The sequence below is a fragment of the Heteronotia binoei genome, chromosome 18 (assembly GCF_032191835.1).
Source record: "Heteronotia binoei isolate CCM8104 ecotype False Entrance Well chromosome 18, APGP_CSIRO_Hbin_v1, whole genome shotgun sequence".
Lineage (NCBI taxonomy): Eukaryota > Metazoa > Chordata > Lepidosauria > Squamata > Gekkonidae > Heteronotia > Heteronotia binoei.
This window is the reverse complement of record NC_083240.1, coordinates 36,057,666-36,070,491: the sequence shown is the minus strand read 5'-3', so window position 1 is coordinate 36,070,491 and position 12,826 is coordinate 36,057,666. Positions and strand designations below refer to the sequence as shown.

The window sequence follows — 12,826 nt, the reverse complement described above, 5'->3', positions numbered from 1 at the left end:
TTCCTTCCTTCCTTCCTTCCTTCCTTCCTTCCTTCCTTCCTTCCTTCCTTCCTTCCTTCCTCCCTCCCTCCCTCCCTCCCTCCCTCCCTCCCTCAAATCATAGAAAACCTAGAGTTGGATGGTACCTCTAGGGTCATCTAGTCCAACCCCCTGCACAATAACAATAATAATAATAATTTTTATTTATATCCCGCCCTCCCCGCCAAGGCAGGCTCAGGGCGGCTCACAAACATGGAAAGTGCTATGACGTACAGTAAATATATTATACAATAAAATACATTAAATAAATAGATTAATTAAAACCACAACAGATAAGGTGCTATAATACAAAACGATGTATATCAGATGGCTGGATGTCATTTCAGGATTCAGTCTTGTAGGCCATTTGGAAAAGAATAGTTTTACATGCCCTGCGGAACTGATTATAGTCCCGCAGGGCTCGAACCTCGGCTGGTAGTTGATTCCACCAATGGGGAGCCGTTACTGAGAAGGCCTGCTCTCGGGTTGTTTTCAGTTTGGCCTCCCTTGGTCCAGGGATTTTTAAGAGATTTTGGGAGCTAGATCTCAGTGCTCTCTGGGGAGTATATGGGGAGAGGCGGTCCCTAAGGTAGACAGGTCCTCGGCCATTATAGGGCTTTAAAGGTAATAACCAGCACCTTGTAACGAACTCGGAACACAATTGGCAGCCAGTGCAGTTCCCGCAACCTAGGCTGCACGTGCTCCCACTGAGGTAGTCCCACTAGCAGCCTGGCTGCTGCATTCTGCACTAGCTGCAGTTTCCGAGTTCAGTACAGGGGCAGCCCCATGTAGAGGGCATTACAGTAGTCCAGCCTCGAGGTGACCGTTGCATGGATCACTGTTGCTAGGTCGCCATGTTCCAGGAAAGGGGCCAGCTGCTTCGCCCTCCTAAGAAGGAAAAAGGAGGCTTTAGCAGTGGCTGCTATCTGTGCCTCCATTGTCAAGGAAGGCTCCAGAAGCACTCCCAGTCTCTTGACCCTGCGCACTGGTATCAGCGACGCACCGTCAAAAGCCGGTAGGGAGATCTCCTTCCCTGGCCCGTCGCAGCCCACGCAAAGGACTTGCAGGAAACTCACAAACACCTCTCCCTAAATTCACAGGATCTTCATTGCTGTCAGATGGCCATCTAACCTCTGTTTAAAAACCTCCAAGGAAGGAGAGCCCACCACCTCCCGAGGAAAACTTTTCCACTGAGGAATCGCTCTAATGGTCAGGAAGTTCCCTCCTCCCTCCCTCCCTCCTGCTCTCAAACATCTGACATTTATTTTGTGTGGCTCTTACGTTAAGCAAGTTTGACCACTTTTTCAAAATGCACTCTCCAACCCCTCCCAAAATCCAAGTTCGTGGCCATCGCTACATCCTGTGGCAGCAAGTTCCAAAGATTAATTAGACACCAGTAAAAGTTGACCAAGACTGGATAAACACGTTGGGCATGAGCCCAGAGGCCCTGGCGGACTTCACGAGGAACAGTTTAGTTTAGTTTTAGTTTATTTATGATTTATATCCCACCCTTCCCACCAAGGTGGCTCAGGGCGGCTCACAACACAAGAAGTTGTGGCTCAGGCCAGCCCTGTGAGTTGAAGGTATTTGCAGCGCGCCTGTGGATGAGTGAGAGGGCGGCGGCATATGGTTCTCAGCGCCCTACTTTGACCTCTGGAGCTGTGGGATAGTGAGCCTTCCTCCTCAGGCCCTGGTCGGAGGGTTGGGGCTGTGCTGTCCATTGGTTGCCCTGAGCCTGGCTCTCTTCTGGCCGAGTGGCATTTCCCCTCTTCATCTGGTCTCAAATGTGCCTTTGTTCTGCCGTCGTGAAACAAAAGGTCCCTAGTGCCGCTTGCAGGGTGAGGGGGGAGAGCAAGGCAAAGTGGGCTGGGCCAGGCCTTTCCGAGGAGGGCATGCCATCTTTAAAAAGGGTTCCGATTTCTTTATGAAGAAAGGTCAACGTGCTTGGAGAAATGATGACTTGAGGGGTGACACGATTGAGGCTTACAGCATTATGCGTGGGATAGAGAAGGCAGAGAAAGAAGTACTTTTCTCCCTTTCACACAAGAACTCGTGGACACTCAATGAAATTACAGAGCAGTCGGGTTAGAACGGATAAAAGGAAGTACTTCTTCACCCAAAGAGTGATTAACGCATGGAATTCACTGCCACGGGAGGTGGCAGCGGCGGCTACAAGCCTAGAGGGCTTAAAGAGGGAGCTGGATAAACATATGGAGCAGAGGTCCGTCAGTGGCTCTTAACCACAACATATAGATGGAGCTCTCTGTCTGATGTAGCGAATCCTCCAAGAGCTTACAGTAGGCCCTGTAAGCTCTCGGAGCATTGGCTACATCGAGGGGGGTGTAGCCTAATATGCAAAGGAGTTCCTGTTGCAAAAAAAAAAAAAAAGCCCTGGACCATAAGTCAGCTATGATTTGACAGCAAAGGGATGGGGGGGTTGGACTATGCACATGGCGACGCCCTGCCAGTGGAGGGGAAAGGAAGGGGTGAGCTTTGTGGATTTCCGTGCCTCCCCAGAGATGCGGGTGCCAAGCTGGGAATAGCTTTCCGTGTGGGAGGATTCTGCTCTGGCAAGGGAGGGTGTGAAGACAGTGCAGCACGACGCACGTTTCTCCATCTTGGCTGGGGGGGGGCTGCCAAGGAGAGGCTAATGCGGGGAGGGGGGAAGAATCCCCATGAGCAGTAGCAGTTTGCAGGCTCTCTTCTGATGCGCGCGCATGTTCGCGCACGCAAAATGCCTGGGCGCAGAAGGCTGCTGTGCTCTGCCAATCTATTGTTCAAAAATTTTCTCACTTGAAAAGAGCTGCCAATGTTAGGAGGCTGCTGATGGTTCCTTGTATAGGCCAAAGTTCATGCAGTGACTCTCTGGCTAGCAAAATGACTGTCTGCATCATTTTATCTATTTATTTTTTTATCAGATGATGCTTCAAATGTTTCTGATATCTGGTTTGAGGTCCCCTGTTTGGGCTTTGGTAGGGAGGGTTTCTAGTGGACCTGCTGGTGGACCTCCTGATGGCACCTGGTTTTTTGGCCACTGTGTGACACAGAGTGTTGGACTGGATGGGCCATTGGCCTGATCCAACATGGCTTCTCTTATGGTCTTATGTCTGGGGCAGTGACTCTCTGTATTCTTGGTGGGGCAACAGTAGGAGGGCTTCTAGTGTCCTGGCCCCACTGGTCCTCCTGATGGCACCTGGTTTTTTTGGCCACTGTGTGACACAGAGTGTTGGACTCAATGGGGCACTGGCTGATCCAACATGGCTTCGCTTATGGTCTTATGTCTGGGGCAGTGATGCTCTGTATTCTTGGTGGGGCAACAGTAGGAGGGCTTCTAGTGTCCTGGCCCCACTGGTCCTCCTGATGGCACCTGGGTTTTTTTGGCCACTGTGTGACACAGAGTCCGCTTGCGGAGAGGGCGGGATATAAATTGAAAGTAATAAATAAATAAATAATAAATAGAGTGTTGGACTGGATGGGCCACTGGCTGATCCAACATGGCTTCTCTTATGGTCTTATGTCTGGGGCAGTGATGCTCTGTATTCTTGGTGGGGCAACAGTAGGAGGGCTTCTAGTGTCCTGGCCCCACTGGTCCTCCTGATGGCACCTGGTTTTTTCGGCCCCTGTGTGACAGAGTGTTGGACTGGATGGGCCACTGGCCTGATCCAACATGGCTTCTCTTATGTTCTTAGGATGCTTTGCTGTTATGACTAGAAGTGTGGCTTCTCTTCCAAAACAAAAGGCTCAGATATTGTGGTAGAATTATAGGATAGTTCTATCCAGTTCTTAAGTAGATTATGGCTATCTGTTTGGTTCTGTCCCACATAAGGCTTTGCATCTCTGGCCTGTTCTTTCAGTACATCCTGCTCTAGAAGAATTGTTGACTTCTTTTCATTTCACCCTCGAAGTCATAATATCTATGTGTCTCCATGGTTCCCCTTTGACACAGAGAGTGCCGCTGATAATATGCAGATTGTTATCGTTGTTATTTGAAGTGACGTAGCTGCTTGCCCTCATAGTATTGTTTTGGTTAGGTCAAGGTTCATACCTTACTGTATGATAGGGGTTGGGTTTTGTCAGATGCTCATCACAGACTTGACCGACAGTTACATTCGCTCCTGTGGATAGAAAAGGGTACTTTTGACTGCGATCACACACACGAAATAATGCACTTTCAACCCACTTTTGATGCACTTTCTAACTGGATTGTACCGTGTGAACTGAACTGGCAAAATCCAGTTTGAAAGTGCCATGAAAGTGGATTGAAAGTGCATTATTTAGTGTGTGTGATCACAGCCAATGTGTGATTTTTTTTCCCTTGTTGTTTCTGGGCAAACACCTCATGGGTCTTTGGCAGAAGCAACCAAAATGCATCTTCTATACAATGTACTTTTGTTAGGGTATTTGCTTCATGTGATTAATTTTGTATGCTGCCTACCAGAAAGTTATATGAATAAAGTTTCTGCAGTGTGGTTTTAATGTTAATAAATGATTTTACCTTTGGAATGACTCTCTCTCTCTTCCTCTCTCTCACTCTCTCTCAAATTAGGAGGTTCTTACTGGTCAACCCCACCCCCCCTCTTTCTGAACCCAGTGGGAATGGAAGTCCTAGTCCAAAAATTCTCTAACACTCCCTCCCCCCTTCACAATTCTGCTCTTCCTACCGACCCCAGGTAGTACAAGAACAAATACTGTGATGTATTGGGTAACAATGTTTAGTAAAACTTTTTTTAAAATCATATAATCTTTTTGTACATTACAGTATTACAATATTACAAGAAAGGTCCATTCAGTGAGCACCTGGATATAGGCTCATTTCATTTAAAAAAACTTCCTCAGGAGTATTCCTTCCAATGTCCCCACAGACCCCGGCTGGGCATCCATCAACCGTGGAGTGCTGGTCTGTGACGAATGCTGCAGCGTCCACCGCAGCCTGGGGCGCCACATATCCATTGTCAAGCACCTCCGGCACAGCCCCTGGTCTGCTACGCTTTTGCAGGTGGGTGAGGGACCCTTTTGCAGGTGGGTGAGGGACTTTGCAATGCACATTTGAAGGGAGCGCTACTTCAGTAGGGCGCTAACTTTTCAATGCACATGTGGAGGGAGGGCGACTTCAGGAGGGAGCTAACTTTGCAATGCACATGTGGAGGGAGGGCAACTTCAGAAGGGAGCTAACTTTGCAATGCACATGTGGAGGGAGGGCGACTTAAGGAGGGAGCTAACTTAGCAATGCACGTGTAGAGGGAGGGCTACTTCAGGAGGGAGCAAACTTTGCAATGCACATGTGGAGGGAGGGCGACTTCAGGAGAGAGCTAACTTTGCAGTGCGCATGTGGAGGGAGGGCTGTTTCAGGAGGGAGCCAACTTTGCAGTGCACATGTGGAGGGAGAGCAGCTTCAGGAGGCAGCTAACTTTGTAGCTCAGTCTGATTTATGGGCTCTTTGAAGGGGGGTGGGCTGCTCCTTGGTTCAGGTGGGTGAAATAGTGCAGTCACTCCAGTGGCTGCTTGTCCGTTATTTGTTTCAGTACAAGAGGCCGGCAGTTGCCAGTTTACCAATTTATTTAAGATTAAGAGCTCACAGAAAAGAAAGCACAATGTAAGAATGAAAAATTCCAGTATAACAGAAGTTTACCAGGTCCACAATACAACCTTTACATAGATGGTTCAGGTGTAGTCTTAATCAGAGAAGGCTGAATATTTTTGTAGCCATTTTCTTTACAAAAATTTCTCTGGCTATATCATGTTGGGGACAGTAAAAAGAAGGCATGAGACAAAGGCTACAATCATACGCTGTAAACGATGCACTTTCCACCCACTTTCAGTGCACTTTCTTGCTGGATTTGGCCAGTTCACAGAGTAAAATCCAGTTGAAAAGTGCACTGAAAGTGAATTGAAAGTGCATTATTTAGTGTGTGGATGCAGCCAAAGAGACAACTGCAGCCAGTGAGCCATCACGAAAGCACTGTTCTGAAGATACCTTCAGGAAACGGCCCTTCATTTGGGCTGCGGGCAACACATTGCAAATTTTGTGCAGTCATATATGGCCGCCTCGATTTCGGGACATCCAGTATGTTGAAATAGTGGGACAGGTCAAATTGAGATGAGTAAATTTCAAGATGAAGAGGGGAACATTTCCGTCTAGTGTCTTTTTGTAAGGAAATCCAAGTCCTGTTTGAACAGTTTCTCTGTAAATAGGGTTTGGGTTTTTTTAGTCAACTGTCTTGACTTTTGAAAACCAGTCAGTATATTTCCGTGTCTACAGCTCTGTTCCATTTTGACCAAGGCTGACTGTTGCATACAAAGCCCTTCATGGCCTCAGACCCTCCAGTCTGCAAGAATGCTTCACCCTCTGTGTTCCTTCACCACACCTTCACTCACTTGAGCAGAGCTTTTTGCAGGGGGGGCTACCTCACCTCTGATTGCTCCCAGAAAATGCAGCGTGTTTCTTCTTAATGCCATGTTCTGCATTGCTTAATATGTCACGTTTAATAGTTACACTTTAATAGTTACACAAAGATGACAGCTTTGTTTCAAACTTCCACAATCCTAGATATATCACAGTGCTTGTTAGATGCATCGTCCTGTTGGTCGCATTGATTTACATTCTGTAATCCGCCTGGGGCTTCATGGAGAAAGACGGACTAAAAATAACATTAAATTGATGAGAAATTTTGTTATTTATAGTCCTCCTCTCCTCACCCCCATAATTATAAAATGTGATCGTTCAAGGAGCTTTAGGCAGAAGCAGAATAAAAATGGCACTTTGGCCGCATTTTAAAAAGAACAGGATCCTGCTGGCATCTTGGAGACAGCGGGAGAAGCTAGGAGGGGAATAGTGGGAGGAATGGTGTAAACGCACCAATGCAGAGTATGTTTCTTCTCTCTGCATCTACCAAGGAGCTCAGGGTAGCATATATATTCCATTTTATGCTTACAACCATGGGCGGCTTGCTCACTAGGCAAACTAGGTGGTTGCCTAGGGCGCTAGGAGGAGAGGGGTGCAGAATTGGACTTCCCCCGGTCCCCATGACAACCACCTAGTTTGTCTGCCTGCCTCCCCCACCACCACCTACCCCCTCCCTTTCCCTGTGCTTGCCCGCCCCTCCCCGGCACAATCAGAGGAGTGCGCTAAGGCTGAGTCCTATCAGCTTTGATGCGGCTGGCGCAGCACCTAATCCTTTGAAGCGCGTGTGGGAGAAGGTCACTTCCGGTTCCAGGAAGGAGGGGGGAGAAGCCTTCTCCCATGTACACTTCAAAGGATTAGATGGCACGCTGCCCGCATCAAAGCTGGTAGGGCCCAGCCATGGCGCAGCATGCTCTGATGGGGGCAATGGAGCGCGGCACTGCGGAGGGAGAAAGGGCGGTAGGGGTGGGCGGATGGAGGGCTGGGAGCCTGCTTGGGGTGCCATGCGCCTTAGAGCCAGTGCTGTTCACAACCCTATATGGTAGGCTTGACTGAGGAGTGATGGGTTCAGAATCTCTCTGGAAGGTTCAAGGATGAGATGAGATTTCATTGTGGGTTGCCGCTGTCCTGCTCCAATACTTTGAGGATGCCTTCCAGCATTGTGTCAACCGGAGATGAGAAAGGAGGCTCAGAACTTCTTGGAAGAGGGGTTTGGGAATGGAGAGAAAGTCATGCAGTTGCTTGGAGCAGGGTGGGAGATCACACAGGCGACAGAGGAAGAGGGAGAAAGTTTTTTGGGCTGCGGTCTTCTCATTGATGTTGCCGTCTGAAGGTTGTCCTCCTCTCCCTCCATTCTTTCTCTCTGTCTTTCCCCCAGATGGTGCACACGCTTGCCAGCAATGGTGCCAATTCCATATGGGAACACTCACTCCTTGATCCGGCGCAAGTCCAGAGTGGGAGGCGCAAGGCGAACCCCCAAGACAAAGTTCAGTGAGTATTGATGGGCAGGAAGAGTCAGGACGGAGGGGAAATGGGCATCTATGTACCTGGAATTTTCAAGAGAATCAGGGTATCCTAAGTCAGGGTTGAAGCTTGATGCTGTGGTATTTTGCTCATCAACAGAGCTTGCCGTTTTCTCAACAAGACCAGTAGTTCTTCTTACACAAGGATTAGAAATCGTATGTTGCTAACTGGTGAGAATGCGCATTCTTTTTCTCAGGGCTTTTTTTGTAGCAGGAACTCCTTTGCATATTAGACCCCACACCCTGTTGTAGCCAATCCTCCTGGAGCTTGCAGTAGGCCCTGTACGAAGAGTCCTGTAAGCTCTTGGAGGATAGGCTGCATCAGGGGTGTGTGGCCTAAGATGCAGAGGAGTTCCTGCTACAAAAAAAGCCCTGCTTTTTCTTACTAGCAGATACTGCTGATGTCTTAATTTTTTCTTTTGACGCCATCATAAGATTTGTTGACTGTGTTTGAAGAAAAGAGGCCTCAGAACTCCTATTTCTACAAGAGCCTTGGAGCCAATAACCTATTTTAAAACACTTGCGAAGTTTGAAATCTCGGAGAGTGCATCTCTACGTGAGCTCCTGCCAAAACGACGGTCAGAGCTGCCTTTATATCAAGGGCCATGTTCCTTTTTATCCTAATGACACCAAGATGGATACAAACGTTTGTTTTTCTTGAGAGAGGACTGACTTTCTGTGACCCAAGGAAAAGACAAATTTGATCTCACCGTTTAAAAAAAGTATTGCAAACATTTGCAGAAGCCGCAGTCGTGATAGGGAGGGGGATGCTTAAAAGTTGTCTTTTCTAAAGCAGATTTCAGCTGTCCGGAGCTTTTGTAACTCTGGGAGAGAAATGAAGGCTTCCAAGCAGAGGTATTGTGAGAGGTGGGATTTTCTTTGCATTTTCTCAGCCTCTGTTTCAGTGATCAAGTGGGGCTGTGGCAGAGCATCTGCTTGGCACGCAGAAGGTCCCCGGTTCAATCCCCGGCATCTCTAGTTAAAAGGACCAGGCAACACGTGATGTGAAAGACCTGATACCCTGGAAAGTCGCTGCCAGACAATACGGACCTTGATGGACCAAGGGACTGATTCAGTATAAGGCAACTACATGTGTTCAAGGGTATGTTGTTCAGTCGCACAGTTGAGTCGGACTCTTTGCGACCCCACGGACCAAGTCCCGCCAGGCCCTTCTGTCTTCCACTATCCTCCGAAGTCTGCTCAAATTCATGTTAGTTACATCACATCAGTAACGCTGTCCAGCCATCTCATCTTTTGCCGTCCCCTTCTTCTATTGCCTTCTGTCTTGCCCAGCATCAGGGTCTTCTCCAGTGAGCACTCCCTTCTCATTTGGTGGCCAGAGTATTTGAACTTCAGTTTCAGCATCTGACCTTCCAGGGAACAGTCAGGGTTGATTTCTGTTAGGACTGACTGATTTGATCTTCTTGCAGTCCAAGGGACTCTCACGATTTTTCTCCAGCACAGCAGCTCAAAAGCATCTATTCTTCTGTGATCGGCCTTCCTTATGGTCCAACTCTCACAGCCATACAAGGATATGGGTGTGTTCGAGGATATAGGTGACCCTCAAGTTATTTCTAAACAATGTAACACATATTGCAAGGGGGAATACTGTAATGAAAAGTGCAAAATTAAACTCTGCAAGCTCTGAGCACTGTAATCCTTCAAAAGCAATAGGCGCCACAGGAAATTGCAGTGAAAAGATGAGATGGTGCTTTAATTAAAGAAATGCCTAAATATTTCTGGGGAGATGGCTAAGACACCAGGCTGGATTTCAGAAAGGACTCTGGTAGAGTTTTCTCGTTCATGAATGGAATGTGAGAACTTTATTTAAATACGTACCAAGCTGGAGGAAACAAGTTGCGAAAATATTCTTTTATCTTTCACCCAAAGGTGGAACTGTAAGTGTGTTGCCAATATAATAATGCATTTTGTAAAAGACAACTGGTTGGGAAAACGCCCAGCAGTTAGCAGGAAGAAACTGCTCAAGGAAAGAGTTTGTTGGTTTTCTACAGAAAGATGAGAAATTCAACTACTAATAAGGAAAAACTTGAGAATCTTAAGTTTCTACAGAAGGCTCTTTCTGGGTTAACTGTGATCAGCATACAATCTGAGGAAAATAAGGAGTTGCTAAATGTTGCAATTACTGGACAGAAACTCCAGTGACTTCTGAAGAACCTGAAAGTGTGAGGACCTGATGAGATTCTATCAAGAGTTCTCCAAGACCTTTTAGGCAATTAGAAGAGAAGATGATATTGGATTTATATCCCGCCCTCCACTCCAAAGAGTCTCAGAGCGGCTCACAATCTCCTTTACCTTCCTCCCCCACAACAGACACCCTGTGAGGTGGGTGGGGCTGGAGAGGGCTCTCACAGCAGCTGCCCTTTCAAGGACAACCTCTGCCAGAGCTACGGCTGACCCAAGGCCATGCTAGCAGGTGCAAGTGGAGGAGTGGGGAATCAAACCCGGTTCTCCCAGATAAGAGTCCGCACACTTAACCACTACACCAAACTGGCTCTCCAGGTAGCTGAAGATCTTGGTAGCTGAAGATCTTGAGCGGTACTGTGACTGAATTTCATGGACACGCTGTTTCAGTTCTGACAAAGACTGATGGGGTGTGTGTGTTCTCAGCTTCCTGAGGAGGTCGTTCCATAATCATGGGGCTAGTACCAAAAAGGCCCTCTCTTGTGTGTTCACCAAACGAACATCTTTGACTGATGGGACAATCAGAAGTGTGTCTTAATTCCCAGTCAGGAGCATATGGAGAAGATGCTCCTTTGGATATTCCGGTACCAAGCCATGTAGGGCTTTAGAGGACAAGATTGGTACTGTAATTGCTGCAGTTCTGGGCCCCGACCAGCATTCTGATTGGTTTATTCTGCACTTACCTGCAGCTTCTGAGAGCTGAGAGCCAGTTTGGTGTAGTGGTTAAGTGTGCAGACTCTTATCTGGGAGAACTGGGTTTGATTCCCCACTTTTCCACTTACAACTGCTGGAATGGCCACGGGTTAGCCATAGCTATTGCAGAGGTTGTCCTTGAAAGGGCAGCTGCTGTGAGAGCCCTCTCAGCCCCACCCACCTCACAGGGTGTGTGTTGTGGGGGGAGAAGTCATAGGAGATTGTAAGCTGCTCTGATTCAGAGAGAAGGGCGGGGTATAAATCTGCAGTCTTCTTCTTCTTCTGAACACTCTTCAAGGGTAGCCCCAAGTAGAGTGTGTTGCAGTAGTCCAGTCAAGATGTAACTAAGGCATGGATCACTGTGGATAGATTTGACTGAGCTAGTAACATTGCATTGTTAGTGTTAATTCTTAGAAGACTGGGAAAAAAGAACTACAGACCTACCTTTCTGATGGCACAGTGTTGATCAGTGTTGAAAAAATACAGATTTTGCAGATGGCAAAATTGCTGCTTTAAAAAATGAATGTTTTTAACCTGACTTATGTATGATTTAGTGTCCTGGTTATGATATTGATGCCATAGCAGAATATGTTTGCAAAATTATTTTGGGAAGTGGTGAGAGAACTCTTCCAGAGTAGAAACTCAAATGTTTCACGAAAAACGGAAGGCGTGATCCTTGCTTGACTTCATTCTGTATTGCTTTGAGAACAGTCATAAACACGCTGAGAAGGAGTAAAAGGTTGAAGAACCCTGTTGGTTATTGGAACAAAAAGGAAAAAATAAATGTACAGCTCTGTTATCTCCCAGCGGCATCTTAAAGGTCAAACATGAAAGTTGTATTAATTTTTCTATCAACATTGACATCTCTAATTTAATAAAATATGGCTAGGTTAGAGGTGGTCATTATAGAGTATGCCAATTCTTTTGCTCAAATCAAAGAAAAAATAGGAAACCGGAAAACCTCCTTAGATTCAGTATTTCCAATTAAGCTTTTGTGTTGGTCAGTCGATGGAATCCAATGTTGAAACCTCTTCTGACATTCTTGGAAGCTGTAAATAAGAAGCACTTTCTGTCTCAAAGATTTCAGCGACCAAGATGTCATTATTGATTATCAAAATTTTAAATCCAGAAGGGAAAGGCAATTGTACTCTGGAATCCTTCTGGATTAGCATCTTTGAAAAAGGATGACCAACGTCACTCGGCAATGATGTCTGTCTCGATTTAATGTGTTGCTTTGCGCCATTGGCATTTTGCAAAAGAAGCACAACTTAGAAACGGTGGGGCTGTGGTCTCTCTCCCCACCTGCTGCCAAAATTTCTACATCTGGTGGAAATGCAATTAACAACTTCTGGATCTGTAGTAGGCCTGGGGTATCATGCACTTGCCGTGATTCTTTTTTCATATATAAACTTTCATAGTTTTTTCAAATGACAAAACAAAAAAATATACATTGTCTGAGATAGAAAAAAAAGAGTTATGATTAATAAAAGAAATATTCCAGAAAAAGTAGTAGATTTCTTCTTGGGGACTCCTAGGCAGAATTAGACCCTTCTGTGACTGTAGAACAGGGGTTGGCTAAACTGTGGCTTAGGACAAGATCTGTGACTTTCAAAGCCCCCACTGTCCCATCAACCAGCTTGGAGAAGGCATTTGTCTCTTTAAATCACTTATCCAAGCCAAGCCAGTGGCTTAGAGAATGTTTATAAAGTTAAAGTTGCTTTCTTTCCACCTCCCTTTCCCCATCTATTTCCTTCCTTCCTTCCTTCCTTCCTTCCTTCCTTCCTTCCTTCCTTCCTTCCTTCCTTCCTTCCTTCCTTCCTTCCTTCCTTCCTTCCTTCCTTCCTTCCTTCCTTCCTTCCTTCCTTCCTTCCTTCCTTCCTTCCTCCCTCCCTCCCTCCCTCCCTCCCTCCCTCCCTCCCTCCCTCCCTCCCTCCGATGTTTATTCTCTGTGGCTCTTACATTAAGGAAGTTTGGCCACCCCTGCTCTAGA

General features: G+C 46.7%; 1 protein-coding gene across 3 annotated transcripts in view; it reads left to right on the top strand.

The window, feature by feature from the left end:
• GIT1 (GIT ArfGAP 1) overlaps nt 1–12,826 on the top strand; it is a 70,279-nt gene that overhangs the window by 20,676 nt on the left and 36,777 nt on the right. For all 3 annotated transcript variants that reach the window (XM_060259149.1, XM_060259148.1, XM_060259147.1), the window contains exons 2-3: nt 4,881–5,014; nt 7,797–7,909. In XM_060259149.1, the coding sequence (XP_060115132.1) occupies nt 4,881–5,014; nt 7,797–7,909 (247 nt within the window). The remainder of the gene's footprint in view (nt 1–4,880; nt 5,015–7,796; nt 7,910–12,826) is intronic.